At 48.4% G+C, this 16,290-nt stretch overlaps 2 protein-coding genes and 1 pseudogene across 4 annotated transcripts in view; 2 read left to right on the top strand and 1 right to left on the bottom strand.

Moving 5' to 3' along the window:
- The first annotated feature begins 3,710 nt into the window (after window positions 1-3,710).
- Window positions 3,711-9,046, top strand: CLRN2 (clarin 2). Its single transcript, XM_066631584.1, has 3 exons — window positions 3,711-3,963; window positions 7,995-8,174; window positions 8,781-9,046. The coding sequence occupies exons 1-3, from the start codon at window positions 3,711-3,713 to the stop codon at window positions 9,044-9,046; spliced, it is 699 nt and encodes a 232-aa protein (XP_066487681.1).
- Window positions 9,047-14,613: 5,567 nt separating this feature from the next.
- The window catches only part of EVC (EvC ciliary complex subunit 1), a 28,146-nt gene continuing 26,469 nt past the window's right edge, over window positions 14,614-16,290 (top strand). For 2 of the 3 annotated variants that reach the window (XM_066632665.1, XM_066632664.1), the window contains exon 1: window positions 14,615-15,134. In XM_066632665.1, coding sequence (XP_066488762.1) covers window positions 14,955-15,134 — 180 coding nt within the window. In that variant the 5' untranslated portion in view covers window positions 14,615-14,954. Of the gene's footprint in view, window positions 15,135-16,290 lie in introns of all 3 variants that reach the window. The other variant, XM_066632666.1, reaches the window with a different exon arrangement.
- Window positions 15,601-15,720, bottom strand: LOC136656648 (5S ribosomal RNA; annotated as a pseudogene).

The raw sequence follows: 16,290 nt of genomic DNA, 5'->3' as shown, positions 1-16,290 counted from the left end.
CTGCTGGCTGGAAGGGGGATTGATCTCTGCAGGCGGACACGCAGGGACCCCCTTTAGTGGCAGGATCAGAGGAGCCCTGCAGGATCGGGCCCAGGGTGAGCAGATCAGACCACAGGATCAGGCCCAGGGTGAGCAGATGTCAGGACCACAGAAGAGGACCAGGCACCCAAAATGTAGGACATCCAAGAAAAATGTGGGGCACGACAGAAGGAAAGCTAAAAACACTCATACATGGTTTCCATGTGGTTAACTTAAATACTATCAGCCCAATCCTATCCACCCTTTCCTGGGAGTAAGCCCCATTGACTTTAATGGGACTTACTTCTGAGTAGACATGCATAGGATTGGGCTGTAGATATCACTAAATTTAGAACTATCAACCCGATCCTATGCATGTCTACTTGGAAGTGAGGCCCATGGAATTCAGTGGGGCTTACTCCCAAGTCAGTGTGCATAGGATTGGAGCCTATATTACTTACAATTTCATACCATTTCTTAATTACAAGAAGGTTATGCGCTGCCTGCAGGGGCTGCTCACAGGGAAATTTCTTTTCCTGGACAGGAGGCTTAAAAAAGAGGACATGTCCTGGGAAAAGAGGATGTCTGGTCACCCTGCCTGCCAGGTGCCTCGGGGAGCCCACAAGACAATAAGTGACCAGCATCCTGGTGCCACTCCCTTGCACCTGGCCTTCTGAGGTTGCACATACCCATACCTGAGGTTGCACATCACAGCTTGTCACCTATGATGGACTTTTCCTCCTTAAATCTGTCCAATCTCCTTTTAAAGTTATCCAGACCAGACACCATCACAGCATCCTGTGGCAAAGAGTTATTATTATTAACAGTAGAGTTCCACAGAATAATGACACCCTGGGTAAAGAAATGTTTTCTTTGGTCTTTTCTGACTCAGTATCACTGGGCGTTCCCTGGTTCTGGACTCCAGTGAGGAAATTAACAAGGAAATTAACATAACAACTTAAGAAGAGCCCCACTGGATCAGGCCAAAGGTCCGTCTAGTTCAGCTTCCTGTATCTGAGTGGTCCACCAAATGCCCCAGGGAGCACACAAGACAACAAGAAACCTGCACCCTGGTGCCCTCCATTGCATCTGGCATTCAGAGACACCCTACTTCTAAAGCCAGATGTTTGCATATAGCTTGTCACCCCTGCATAATTTGGTACGTGCATATTGTACATGCAAATGTGTGCTCATGTGACACAAAACACTACTACCCTATTTGGGCATTTTCCATTTTATGGAGGGAAAAAAAAATAACCTCAAACTAACTGCAACCAAACTGATACATTTTGTTTATCTTTAAAGATATTCTGATCAGCATATCCAAAGTCTAGCAAAATCAAAGTGGGGGAAGGCTGCCATTTTGGAGAGCAATGCTTCATTTTGTTTTAAATCTCTGAGCAACATGAACTTAGAAAAATGCACCTAATTAGATGTTTGTTCAGTTAAATGTAATATACTTAAATTAAAAGTGAACAAACACTGATTGTACCTGCACCTGTCAAGTAGCGTAGCTAGAGGCAGTGCAAAGCACTGAGTTTTGCAGGTGCCTGAATGAGCCGTGCAAGCAGCCCCTCCAGCATTCGCTTATATTTGCTCTCACTGCCCGGATTGGCTCCAAAGGGGAGGAGATGCTTGCACAGTGCATTCAGGTGCCTGAAAAGCTTAGAGCTTTGTATCCCCTCTAGCTACACCACTGCACTTGTCCCTAAAACAGCAGGACTGGCTGCACCTCTTGGGCTCCTTGAGGCAGTATGTAGTGATCTTGGGCTTTTTTTGAGGACCAGGTGGAGGAAGGTACATAAGAACATAAGAACGGCCCCACTGGATCAGGCCATAGGCCCATCTAGTCCAGCTTCCTGTATCTCACAGCGGCCCGCCAAATGCTCTAGGGAGCACACCAGATAACAAGAGACCTGCATCCTGGTACCCTCCCTTGCATCTGACATAGCCCATTTCTATAATCAGGATGTTGTACATGCACATCATGGCTTGTAACCCGTAATGGATTTTTCCTCCAGAAACTTGTCCAATCCCCTTTTAAAGGCGTCCAGGCCAGACGCCATCACCACATCCTGCGGCAAAGAGTTCCACAGACCAACCACACGCTAAGTAAAGAAATATTTTCTTTTGTCTGTCCTAACCCGCCCAACACTCAATTTTAGTGGCTGTCCCCTGGTTCTGGTGTTATGTGAGAGTGTAAAGAGCATCTCTCTATCCACTCTGTCCATCCCCTGCATAATTTTGTATGTCTCAATCATGTCCCCCCTCAGGGGCCTCTTTTCTAGGCTGAAGAGGCCCAAACGCCGTAGCCTTTCCTCATAAGGTAAGGGAGCCGGATTGTTGTGCTCTGAGAATCGGAATGCAATAATCTCCCTTCTTCCTCCATGTGGCCTCTACACCAGTGATTTTCAATTGGTGTGCCACAAATGGTCCGCAGGTGTGCCACAGGAGTTTGGGGGAGGGTCATTTATTAGTAGGGCCATTGGGGGATGTGAGCTCTCCATCAGCAGTGTGGTGCGCCTTGTCAATTGTCCAAAAACCGATGGGATGCCTTGACCATTTTAGCACCTTGTCAGTGTGCCATGAGATGGAAAAAGGTTGAAAACTGCTGCTTTACACAAAGCAGACAATGTGGGGTGTGTCCAATGAGGGACCAATAAGGAAGCTGGTTCTATCTGCGGCAGTGGAGTGGAGGTGTAGCAGGCATCTGCTCACCACCTGTCTACTTGGTCCCCAATGCACCACCTGATGTACACAAGCAAGCCCCAAACACAATGGGCTGGTCTTCAAAGCAGCAGTGATTTCTCCAAAAACACCACCATACCTTGCTACCTTTCCACCAACCATTTAAAAAATTAGTTGACTGCCAATCTGCTCCTTTCCATCCCCGTCACAAGCAGGTGAAGGGTCTGCATAAGCTTAGTGACCAGTTATCAAGAGCCATCGATGCACACATCTTCCGGGGGCAAATTACGCAAAGACCTTACAAGAAGGTCATTTCGCCTTCCCAAAGAGGAGGCTTTAGCAGACAACAGTACATTGCAGTACCCTGCTACAATTAATTTGCATCCTTCTTTATGCCCAGAAAATTCCTCTCTGACGTCCAGAATGATTATTTATCTATTTCAATTAATAGTCGAAAGCAGAGGGTCGTCCGTTTGGGTGGGATGACAGTAATGACATTTAGGGGAGAAAAAAATCAAGCAAACCCAGAGATGGTCATTTGATTTCATGCACTCAGAGGAGCTCATGTTTCAGTTCTCTAACATGTTAATATATGTTTGCTTCCGGACAATTACCAGGCACTTCTTAACAAACTGAGCCAATGGGACTCGCAGCTCATCATCTCTCAGGTCAGAAATGGATGTCATCTGAATATTTAAAACGGGAAAAGAATTGGAGCCTTTGGATGAAACATAAGTCATGTAAGAGAGATGGGGTTACTTCTTCAGCAACAAGCACCATCAGGCTGCAGAATGATGATGCTTCTCTCTGCTATCACAGAGGGGTGTTGCAAGAAGCCTACCTGTCTCCTTTAACCTGTGAGCTGGGAAAGAAGATGGCATGTGAAAGGAGGTTTTTGGACAGAATGGGCATTCCGCTGGCTCATTTCCAAGCACCAGAAAAAGGCTCAGCATTTAGCATTCCTGCCGCGAGGCCTTGCAAAATGATTCCTGCCAGCCACTAGAATGCCCGGCTGCTTCAAACAGACCTTATTCGCTTCCATTGCTGTCTTGAGCTTTGCATCGTTCATCTTGATCCTTGTGGCCATGGGCTCCCCGAAATGGATGACTGGGAAGATCCTCTGCAAGACTGGCGCCGAACTGGTCAATGCCACCGACCCGGAGCTGATCAAATTCATGGGGGAGATCTACTACGGACTCTTTGGAGGGGGTAAAATGCGCCAGTGTGGGTTGGGCGGGCGCCGTTCCAAATTCAGAAGTAAGTAGCGCACTTTAATGTCATTTTGGCTTTGGTGTGTGTGTGGACAAATGCTTGAATGCATTGGCAGTGCAGTCCAAAGCATTAGGATTGAGTGAATACTTAGAAATGAGTCCCATTGAGTTAAATGGAGGTTACTCCCAGGTCAGTGTGTATAGAATTGCAGCCTTAGATGCATTTTTGCTGAGTTGAGTTTACTTCTTCTATAATAATAATAATAATAATAATAATAATAATAATAATAATAATAATAATAATAATAATAATAAACAACTTTATTTCTATCCCGCCCTTCTCCCTAAAGGGACCCAGGGCAGCTTACAACATATAAAAACAGATTAAAACATAATTTAACAAACAGATAAAAACATATTAAAAACACATTAACAGAGACCATAAAAACAGTAGTCAGATAAAAGTCAGAATAAAAAAGAGCATAAAACAGCAGTTCTTAGAGGAATCAGGCCTGTAAACAAGCAACTAAAAGATGTATAAAAGATGTTAAAAAGGCCATGAAATAAGAAGGCTTGTTTAAACAGCAAGGTCTTCAGGCCTCGCCGAAAAGTCTCCTATGCTCAGTAATTCTGCACCTTGTGTGAATTCATCTGGTGTTATTTCTACTTTAAAAATTTGAATAAAAATTGTGACTTTTTAAAATATTTGTTCTTGGCTAACCTTTGGGGGTTTGCTCCATCTTGCCAATGTAGAGACCCAGACAGAGGGGGAAATAAGAAGGTAGAGGAACAGGCAGAGAGAAAAGTTGTGACTAAAGGGGGGTGGTGGTTTACACCATTAGGTTTGCCAACCTGCTGGGATTTACCTCGAGTCTCCAGAAATCAGCATTAATTTCCAGGAAACTATTGAAAGAAACCCTCGAGATCTTCACAAGCTCTCTAGGAACTTCCAACATTGCATCGTCTTAGTGGGGGGAGAATCTCCAGGACTTGTGTCAGTCAGAGTTGGCAACTCTACCAGTCTGGCTGGGGAAAAAAGTAGATACTCCCACTACAGTGGCCCAAAACTTTTCCTTGACTGAGAGCACTGGTTCTCAGCTTGTGGTCTGTAGACTACAGGTGACCCATGAGATCCTGAGAAGTGGTCCACAAGGTCTCAGGAAAAAAAAAACCCGCCTTCTACCACTTCGAGCATCTCACTGAATGAGCACTCATCCATGGACCACCAAAGAGGGCTGAAGTGTTGAATGATGCTATGGGCAGTTTGTTCCCTACCCTCTGGTAGTCCATTGGGGAGTACTTGCTCAGGAGACGCTTCTCCATAGACCACCAGCGGAGAACAGATCGCCTGCAGCCACTGCCCACAATAAAATCTTATATACGTATAAATTATAAATCTCTAATAAATCTTCTCTAATTATGACAAATTTCATTGGATTTTTTGTGCGCAGGAGGGTTGGCAATGGGAGGTAGTTTGTGGTCCACAACAATACCAATTTTTGCCTCAGTGGTCCATGGGCTCCTAAAGGTGGGATCTTTGGGACAGACCTAGAGAGTCACAATGTGTTTATAAGAAAGAGAAGCAGGAAATGGTCATGGCTGGAGAGCTACACACAAAAAGGCTGGGGAAGAACGAGGATGAGGATGTCCATGAGAAGGCGGCAGGACCCATGGAGAAGCACTGAGGGACAATAATCTTCTGTCTGGTTGCCGAAGGAATTGAGTTTTCTCTCCCCCCCCCCCATCTAACAAAAGACAAAAACCAGTCCTTAATTATTTAGGACTAGCCTAGGTATTCCCTTTCCACCATCCATATAGGCCAGGCTTGTGTTTGTTTTTATCTTTAAGACACGTTTGCAGGTAACAATGAAAAAGACAGCGTGATTTCCAAAATAGAGCCAATGCTAAAATGCAATAGTTAAAAAACCGACATGATTAAAACAGAATGCAGTTTCAAAAAAAGACTAGAGACAGCCTTCAGGTGTCTTGTCCACTCTCCTGGTTGCTGCTAGATATCAAGAATGGAAGGATGTCACATGGGGGTCCTGCTTTTGTTCTTAAAACTCCTCAGAAGAGCTACTACCAGTGGCATCAGGGCTGAAACAAAATCTCAAGGGGTCCTGGTAGCCCCGACACCTGTGAAAAAACAGCCCCCCCAATATGTGTGTGTGTGTGTGTGTGTGTGTGTGTGTGTGTGAGCACTGTTGTCCAAAATTTTGCATTTTCCCCATCCTTACAGATTTGACCTTGGCCCATCATGATTCCACTGCCTTGGAATATTTTTTTAAGACTTGTTCTTGCCCAAATGCATGGCTATCTGAAATGGCAAGCTGAAAAGCTCATCTGACTTCAGTTGCTGGGGAGACAATCGTGAAACTGCTATTCAGAGCCTCAGAAGATGGATTACATTATCATCAGAGTAGAAGCAGCTGATCCTTTGCTTCAGATCCCTGGAGCTTGATTAAATTACCTCGGCCTGTTATAAATAGGGCTTATCTGTTTAAAATGAACCAAACTGGGATGCGCATTGCCGGGTCTCTTGGAACTCTTTTAGAGTTCCCTTCTCTTCTAAGGCCTGGTTGAAGCACTTACCGGCCCGTGATCCTTCTAGGTGCCCTGTATGTATTGTGACCTTTGTGACAGGTGGTTGGCAGAGGGCCAGATGGATGCAAGTGACAAGTGTACCATTTTCTGATCAGAGTGCCTGGTTCACAGGTTAAATTATGGTCTTGATGAAATGGTGTCATGCCCATTCCTCCACCAGCAGCCCACTGAGGCTGCAATTCTCAGTCAACTTATTTTTCAGTAGATGTGCATAGCATTGCGCTGTCAGGCTGCAATCCCACGCACCCTTCCCTGGGAGCAGTGGCATATCCAGAGTGGGTGCAAAGCACTAAGTTTTGCAGAGAGCTTTACTGCAGCATGCAAACAGCCCCTCCCCGTCAGAGCCAGTCTGGGTGGGAGCAAAATGGGGGTGGATGCTCCAAGGGGGAGCGGCCCCTTGCACACTGCTGCTGAGAAATTTTGTAAATTCCTGCAAAATTTAGTGCTTTGCACCCCCTCTAGCTACGACACTGGTTGTGCCTGATTGGAAACAGGCAAGACCAAAGCCCTGGGTTTTTCATGAGCACAATGAATGGCTTCCTTTCAAGGTGAATAATTTTGCTCTGTGTCTGCAATGGAAGTGACTGGATGATAGGCAGGAGGTCTGGTCTAGAGGGTTGAGCCTCCATTTGCCTGAAGATAACATCCGAAGGTCGAAGGTCGCCAGTTCGAGGCCACCGGCAATCCCTATGTGGGAGGAGGCCAGAAAGTGATAACAGACTGCAAAAGTTCCATCTGAAATGTTGTGTGGTTCTTGAAAGATAGAACCTTTCTTCAATTGTAAAAATCCCTACGGGGATTTAAACAGCCTTCCTATGTAAACCGCCTTGAATTAAAGTCTGAGGAGAAATCTGACGACCAAGAAAGGTGGTATATAAATACATGTATTATTATTATTATTATTATTATTATTATTATTATTATTATTATTATTATTATTATTATTATGTCTTCATGTGCAAAGCAGAGATGTGGCAGCACTTTTTTTTCTTGAGGCACATAATTTGAGAATTAGTATGCCATCCTAATTTGTCATTAAAACAAGAAGAAGTTGTATGTTTTCCTACAATGATGCCAGAATTCTCTGTATACTTGGAAGAATTCAATGTCTTCTGCCAAATTTGTGCAGCCTTTAAGACAATGTCATGTTCTTCATCTGAATGCTCCCCCTCCCCTTCAGAGCCATTCCAGATGGGGGGGAGCAAAATGGAGGCGTACGCAGTGGCATGATCCTGAGGATCACATCACTTCCTTCCCCATGCCCCCGCCCATTAAAGGGAAAGGGGGCAGTGGTCCCCTAGTCCTCCAGCTGGTGGGTAATGAACCACCAGTTTGAGAACCACTGATCTAAACCAATGGAATTCAATCCAAGGCAATAGCTGCAGAGAATGGAAAATTTTCAATGCACCCTCTATGACCTGCTGCGTTTAAGCAATGGGTAACCCAATGTTTGTTTTCTTTTTTGCATGTCAGTATTTCCACACCTGGTGAGGAAGCTGAACACACCTCTCCATGTGGCGATTATCGTCTTCCTTTGCGTGGCATTTTCTTTTGCACTGGTCAGTTTGGGATTTTGCGTCTTAAACATCATGCAAGTTCCCTATCGGGCTATCACAGGTCCAACAGGAATCGCCTTGTGGAACTTCATTGCAGGTAAATGGAAAAGCTGATAAACAAGTTACCAAAAAATGGTCAAGGAAGTAACAGACAGAAATAAACATAGTTGCATTGTTTTATTGAAACATCTAATGGGGTGGGCGGGCCAGGAGACTTCAGCAGGGAAAGAGGATTTTAAATCCCCTTACTCCTGCCTAAGCCTACTGACCTGCAATGGATCTCCTTGGGTCTGCACTGGCGATTTTGCTGGCATAAGGAGAGAAAGGGGGCAGGCAGGCAGCTGCAGAGGGGATAGGGGATAGCATAGGCCTTCCATGATTTCCACTCCCTCTTACCTCTCTCATCATCTTACCTGCTTCACTGGAGCTGTGCTAATTTGCATCCTGTTGGAGCACCTTCTGTGACAGGTGCTGACTGCTTTATGGGCGGAAAGGGAAACCTGGGCTGAAATTGTATTAGTTCCAAATACATTTGGAATGCACACATATTGGTGTAGGGAAATTTGCAAATTCGCCTTCTATAGATGAAAAGAGACCAGGCCACATGGTGGCTGCTCAAGACATAGCAAACCAATAACCAGCTTCGAAATAAACTATTTTGCATTCCAATTTATGAGTGACTTGGATTTGAATTCTCTTGCAGGGGGCTTTGTGGTCCTGGCAGCGACCAGCTTCATGGCGGCAGTTAAGCTACATAATCTGACGGAAAGGATTGCCAATTTCCGGGAAAACATCTTCCGGTTTGTCCTACTGGAAGAACAGTATGAATACTGCTTTTGGCTTTGCGTCGCGAGTGCCGCGATCCACGGTGTGAACGTGTTACTTGCGGCCATCAGCCTGATTCGTTTCCCATCACGGAAGACGAAGACAGAAGAAGCAAATGTGACGGCTGAAGACATCATGTACTAGGTGCAGACATGTTTTAGACTTGCTCGATTGGTCTGTCAATGTTATTTTAACAAACTGAGCACTGACAAGTGTGGAGGGTACAAGGCCAGCACCATGTGCGACGGATTCAGATGGATGCAGAGTCCAAAAGCCACCACCAGGTCTGCACTGCAGTACTCCCATGACTGCTAAACTCCTGGGAAGGTCAAAAGCAGCTCAAGTTGTCCTTATGCTGTGCCAAACCTTCCTGGAGCCCAGCGCAGAGTGAGAAGACCTCTGCCCTTCCCCTTGCTGGTGAAGCAGGGAACACTCCAGCCCAAATTCTAGAGCAGCGATTTTTTACCGTTTTCATCTCACAGCACAAGGACAAAGCGCTAAAATTGTCAAGGCTCCCCATCTGTTTTCGACCATTGACAAGGCACACTGCACTGCCGGCAGGGGGGCTTACATCCCCAAATGGCCCTACTAATAAATAACCCTCCCCCAAACTCCTGTGGCACACTTGGGGACCGTTCATGGCACACCAATGTGCCGTGACACAGAGGTTGAAAACCGCTCTTCTAGAGCCAGCCTTGGGATGAAGTTTACCTCAGGCGCAATATGCTGCACAATGGGTAATTTATACTTTTGCTACTTAATTAAAGCTGATGCATCGCTTTCAGAAATGTACATGGTATAGGCTTCTTAGGATGATTCCAACTCAGAATGCAGGGGGGTAGAGGCTGGGCTTTTTGAGGACTCTCTCACATACAGTGGGCGCTCAGTAGAGGATCTATTCCAGGACCCCCCCCCCCAGATTCCAAATTCCGCAGACAATCCGTGACTGGAGGGTCTCAGAACACCTATGGATATGATCGGAAGGTGCTTCCAGTCATGTCTGGAAAGTGTTCCTCCAGCCATGGGCTGGGCGTCTGCAGATACTAAAATCCACAAAGCTAATAGGTAAGAGGGCTCTTGTATAAACCTGCATGTGCAAAGTGAGCATGTTGGAAAGAAGACCATTAAGCTGGAGACCCATCATGCTAGCATTGCATGTGCAAGGTGTTTTCGATGTGGGCAAGCATTGAGATGTGCAATCTCGCCTTCTGATATGGTATAGTCATGTGGAGGATGTGTCATAAGCTTCTGAAGGTTAAAGGGAAAGTAAAGGCTACTTCTTGCTTCTTTTTTCCTTGTTAAGTAGAATGCATGGACCAGCAACTGTTACCCTGCACATGTCTGATCTCGGAAGCTAAGCAGGGTCAGGCGTGGCTAGTTCTTGGATGGGAGACCGCCTGGGAATACTGGGTGCTGTAAGCTTATACCATCGTCTTTCGAGACTGAAGGTTGCCAACCAACCAGAATGCATGGAGTAGGCTATTATGGATTGGGACTATGGCAGGGTGTAAGAGCCCTTGTCCTCTCTCTGGTCCTGACCCAGCTGGGGTGGGAGGTCATAGCTGCTATTTGCCCTAGGAAGAAAGCTCCCACTTATGCCAATAGGAGTTTTTCTTCCTGGTCCAATGGTAACTGCAGAGGGGTAATCAGGTGGGGGCAAAGGGTTAAAGTCTCCTCTCAGTTGCAATATGGATCCCCCACCAATTTAAAAGTGGAAAATCCAAGTGTGCGGCTGGACAGACTGTGCTTAATGTAATGCCTAGTTTGGTCCTTAGGGGGAGCTTTGCAAATTATGAGAAGCAGCAAAAAATGAATGAAGATGCAAGTTTCTGCTTTATTTAAAAGATCTTTCCACAGGGTTTGCTGAGCACCATCTATTTTGCAACCCTAAGCAAAACTGTATTCTGGTTCTGGCATGCATACATCTGCTTGCCCCATCATGTTGTATGTGGGGAGGACAACCGTGCTTTATCTTTAAACATTTTGCTGTTACATCCCCTTGAGAAGATGCAAAGATTGGGAAGCTACCAGACCTGCTTCTCTCCAAGGCTCTGGGACAAGGGGGAAAAAAATTGTTTCCTGCTTGGAGTTTCCCAATACGAGTCCCTTTGGCCTGATCATTCAAGTAAATGGAACAAAAGTGTGCAAAAAAAAAGGTAGCAGCTGGAAAAATGGGAGGCGTGAAACACACCTGCAACCACCATGGATGGTTTCGTCCCAAGGATCTACATGGGCAGTAATCAAGTGCATGTTTCTAATTTACCTGGTGCCCCTGAAATTCCACTCCTTTACCTTTTGAGTTGGGTCAGGCTGAGTTTTGCTAAAACATGCAGAAATGAGGCTAGTATATCTTCCTCATAGTCAGATGGGTATGAGTTGCAGATGCACCTGGAACTCTTTCAGCTTGCTTTAGGACAGCCCTGATGCATGTTACTTAGTGACCGGGTGTCTTGATAATTATTGCTAGAGGGTCTAATGTATAACAATGCAAAAAGATGATGGACATGATCCAGCCACAGTTAAGCACTTTGATTTCAGTGGGACAGTTTAGTTTTGGTGGCTTCATGGCTAACAGTCAGAGGTGTGAACCAGGAGGCACCCAGTTCAAAACTTACCTCTGTTTTGCAGAGGTCCCCACCCAGGACTGTAAATTAGGGGTTGTTGTAAGTATTACTAAGGTAAGTATGTGAATTACTTTGAACCTAACTGAAAGTACTATATAAGCATTGTTATTAACATTGGCTTTGATTTTTTTTCTTTTTTAAAATTGAAATCAGTGGAGCTCAAAAACACTAACCTTCAACTGAATGAAGCCTGTATATGGAATTGGTAGTTTGCCTTGCCAATGCTTGTAATGATCAGAGGTCAAGTGACAAGTGATGTATGATGAGACAGTATTAAAGACACTTGTTTATTAAAATTTATGAAAACCTACATTTATTATAAAAATTGCATGTAGTCAAGGTAGACCATTAGGAAGAAAGAAAACCCCAAAAGCCAAAGAAGAGGCATACCTTTAGTAAGAAAAACTAAAACAGTGGTTCCCAAACTTTGTAGCACCAGGACCCACTTTTTTTATGACACTCTATTGGGACCCACCTAGGTCTACTAGACTTTTAAAAAGGAGATCTAGAAAGAAAAAATATTCTTATATATACTACTTACATGATAACCAGAAAAAAGAATGTTAAACATTTATCTCCCTATATTTACACATGCTTGGAAACTGCAGGAGACGAGCTCTTTGCAGGGTAATTAGCAGGCACAGTATCCGATTTTTGAATAGGCTAAGGCAGGGGTGCCCAAACCCCGTTCTGGGGGCCATTTGTGGCCCTTGGGAACCCCCAATCTGGCCTGCAGGGAGCCCCCAGTCTCCAATGAGCCTCTGGCCCCCTGGAGACTTGCTGGAGCCCACACTGTCTGATGTGACTGCTCTCCGTGCAAGGGCCGACTGTTCAACCTCTTGTGCAAGCTGTGGGCCGAGGGCTCCCTGCACTGTTTGCTGCAAAGGCCGGCTTTGCTTTGCGCAAGACCTTCATTCATTCATGGAAGTTCCATCTCTAATACACTTATTTACATAAATTAAAATTTTAAATATACATTAATTCTTTTTTTTCTCAGCCCCTGACACGATGTCAGAGAGATGATGGGGCCCTCCTGCCAAAAAGTTTAGACAGCCCTGGCCTAAGGGCTTAAGGCAATGAGTTAGCTGATTTTTCCATCACCCTTTGGGGACCCACCAAAAATCAGATTGCGATCCACCAGTGGGTCCTGACCCACAGTTTGGGGATCACTGAACTAAATTATAAAGTAGGGAGCAAACTTTCAAACTCTCCATGCCTCTCCATCAGGATGGATGTCAAGAAAATCAATGGGAGGAAAAGACAAAGCACCCCATCGCAGTAGTGCAGCAAGTGAAGGCAGTTGGGATACCAGGTAAGAAAGAGATGCCCTGTGAGGCCCCACCAAGATGACAACGATGAAAGAAGCAGCAGTGGCACAAACCGTAGTCACAAGTATGTAGAGGCCACCACCTCCTCCTCATGTTTTTGTGACTTGGCAATCTGGCTGCCAGCCCCAGTTCCTTCTCCTTTTGAGACTAAATGAGAGCCTCTAAAGGAGAAGGAATGGGGGCGGCAGCCAACTCGCCACCACTGCCTCCTCCGCCAGGAGAACCGGAAGTGATGTCATGATGTCACTCAGTGTTGTCATGACATCACTGCCCTGGGTGGCACTGCCTCTAGTAATGCCTCTATCTTATCATGCTCTGTTTTATCTAATCCCCCACTAATTTTCTTTTTGCTTTCTTTGACTTTTTGGAAGCCATAGTAGTGGCCAGGTGAAACACCAACACTGGCATTGCACCAAATTAGTGCTGGTCCGCCCAGAGGAAGGACTCGTGGCAGAGCATCATGGAAGACCTAGTGCAGGTGGGATGGGGGGACGCATCTCCTCCAGCCGGCTTGGCCCCCTTGTCCTCCCGCCCAGATCCCAGGCTCTGTGGGCTTCTGAGGGCTGACCCTCTTCTCTCCCCCAGGCTGGGGGGGGGGTGCAACTCGGACTGAGGCTCTTCCCGTGGCCCCTTCTCCCCAGCAGCCTGACATCGTGTGGCTGAGGCTGCAATCCTATGCACTTTCCTGGGAGTAAGCCTCATTGACTGTAATGGGACTAACTTTGAAAAGACATGCATAGGACTGGGCTGTGAGTCCGGGAGCCCCCTGGAAACCTCCAGCGCTGCAGATGAGTCTCCTGCCGGCCTGACTGCGGGTGGATCGAGGCCACTTCCCAGAGGAGACTCCTGGCCAGACCTTTCTCAGGAGGGAGACCTTCACCGATATTCCCCGGAAGTGCAGCAGGATCATAAGCCGGCGAGGGGGACCGAGGTTGGGGCTGGCACCAGTAGGGGCTCTGGCTGCTGCAGTCCTCTAGGTGGAGGACTATCCTGGGAGGGTATCCTACTGACTTCTGAGTTGACCTGCCTATTCAGGCGGAGAAGAGGCAGCGGTCAAGTGGTGCATCTGATCGATCTGAGAGGAGCCCTGAGCTGGGGGGCAACCAGCCCCCTCCTGGCAAGGGCTCTCTTCTCCTGTTGCAACCTCCCCACCAGAGTCCTGGCTCTGCCAAGCCACGTGCAGCAAGGCTGGAGACCCCTCCCACCGGAGGAAAAAGCCTGGGCAGCAGCGTCCCAGCCCTGGCACTCTTGCCATGCGCAGAGGCCTGGGAGGAAAAAGCCTGGGCGGCAGCGTCCCAACCCCGGCACTCTTGCCACGCGCAGAAGCCTGGGCAGCAGCGTCCCAGCCCTGGCACTCTTGGCACGCGCAGAGGCCTGGGAGGAAAAGCCTGGGCAGCAGCGTCCCAGCCCTGGCACTCTTGCCATGCGCAGAGGCAAAAACACGGGCAGCAGCGCCGGGCAGCCGGGGGGGGCTCTTCCGCCCGCTCTCCCCGCGAGAGGCGCTCGGCATGGCCGGCCGCGGCGGGCGTCCCCCGGACGTGCGGAAGCGACGCCCTCGCGCAGCCAGGCGCCCGGGAGAAGCCCCCGCATGACGCTTCCAGTGACGCGCCGGGCTCTCCACTCGCTCTCACTCAGAGCTCGGCTCGGCTCGCACAGCGCAGCGCGCAGCCCGGCGGCGCCCGGCAGAGTGTGCGCAGGGTTGCCAGCCCGGGCCCGGGCCCGGGCCCAGTTGCCGCGAGGCGGTCGGGTCGCCCCACCGAGGAGGGTGGGCGAGGCGCGGCCAGGCGCTCCGCCTCCAGCGGCTCTCCGAAGGCGAGCGGCTCAGGTTGCAGCGCAAGGCCGGCCCACCGCGGGGCGCAGGGAGGGGCCGAGGCGGGGGAGGCTTCTCCGCTCCTCCTTCCTCGGAGCGGCCGGGACAGCCGAGCCCGCCCGGGAGACGCCTGTCCTGCCAGCCTGCCCAGGCGGCCCCCAGGATCGGGGCGCTCCCGGGGAGAGATGCTTCCGACGGCGCCCGTCCGCGCTCTCCGGGGTCCGGACGCGCTTCCTCGGGAGTGAGCCCCGGGAGGCACTGACTGCCGAGGAGTCTCCACCGCTGCTGCCATGGCCGGGACGCCGCCGGGCCCCTGCCTGCCGCAGATCGAGCTGGCCCTTGGTGCGCTCCTGGACCAGCTCTCGCCCGGCTTGCTGGCGCTGGCCGTGCTGCTGGGGCTCGGGCTGGGGCTCGGGGCGGCCAGCCTGCTATGGCTCTGCGGGATCGGGCCCCGCCTGCTCCAGCCAAAGGTACCTTCTGCCCCCCCCCGCCTTCATCTGCCCCCCCTTCGTCTGCTGCTGATGCTCTCAAAAATTTCCTTGGACGTTCCTTGTTGGATGCAAGGTAGTGGTGTAGCTAGGGGGGGACACTAAATTTTGCAGGCTGCGGTGAGGCTCCCTGCAAAACCTAGGGCTTTGACCCCCCCAGCTACACCACTGATGTAGGGGAACGGGGGTACTGGAGCCTGGCTTGGCATGGATTCCCATCTCCTAAGTGCAATTCCCAGGGTTAAGAATTTCCGAGCTGTCGGTGCCGCCTGAACAGGGATACGAATTGCTTTACATCCCAGAATTCTTTCTGGCCTCTTTGCCGTCCCCAGAACTAGCCTAGTTCAGGCAATCCATTTTGTGTGGAGCCTGCAAGCCTGAGCAAGCTCCTCCAATCATGTATAGAAATGATGGTTGGCAACCGTCAGTCTGGAAAGACTATGGTATAAGCCTACAGCACCCAGTATTCCCAGGCGGTCTCCCATTCAAGTACTAACCAGGCCTGACCCTGCTTAGCTTCCAAGATCAGAGGAGATTGGGCATGTGCAGGGTAACAGTTGCTGTTGTGGAGAATGAGGAGGGTGGGGTCACATGCACCAGCCCTGTTCCCAACCTCAGGACTTCAAGCTGCCACCAGCACAGAACCTCCTCCTGTATACGTCCTTCGTGCATCCAGTCTGTATCCTGCAAAATGGAAGGGGTCAATTGTGTGTGGCCTCAGGAAACGGCTTCTGTGCAAGTGACACTTTGAACATCTGGGGATCAGGAATGAGACAGCCAGTGCAATCCTGAACTTGCTCTTCTCCCTCCCCAGTGCGGCTCCTTGCCAAACTTAGTGCTTAGCACCCCATCTAGCTACACCACTCTGTATGTCCTTTTTTTGTTTTGTCATTTAGAAACAGCCTTTCGTCTTTCTGTTTATGCGTAAAAGACGAGTTGTATGCCTCAAAACATGTTCCTGGGAAACTGGTCTGATGAGAAGTGACTGTAATATTAGAAACAAAGTCTTCAAACATACACTGTAAACATGGAATACTCAACACTGAAAAGAACACAGTAAAATGCTGGTGTTTATACTTGAAATCTGAGTCCTTCTTCAAGTACAAAGTGATATGCTGTCAGCTCCATGTTTATATAC

The sequence above is a fragment of the Tiliqua scincoides genome, chromosome 6 (assembly GCF_035046505.1).
Source record: "Tiliqua scincoides isolate rTilSci1 chromosome 6, rTilSci1.hap2, whole genome shotgun sequence".
NCBI classification, from domain to species: Eukaryota; Metazoa; Chordata; class Lepidosauria; order Squamata; family Scincidae; genus Tiliqua; species Tiliqua scincoides.
The sequence above is the reverse complement of the archived record's forward strand: the minus strand, read 5'-3'. Positions and strand labels throughout refer to the sequence as shown.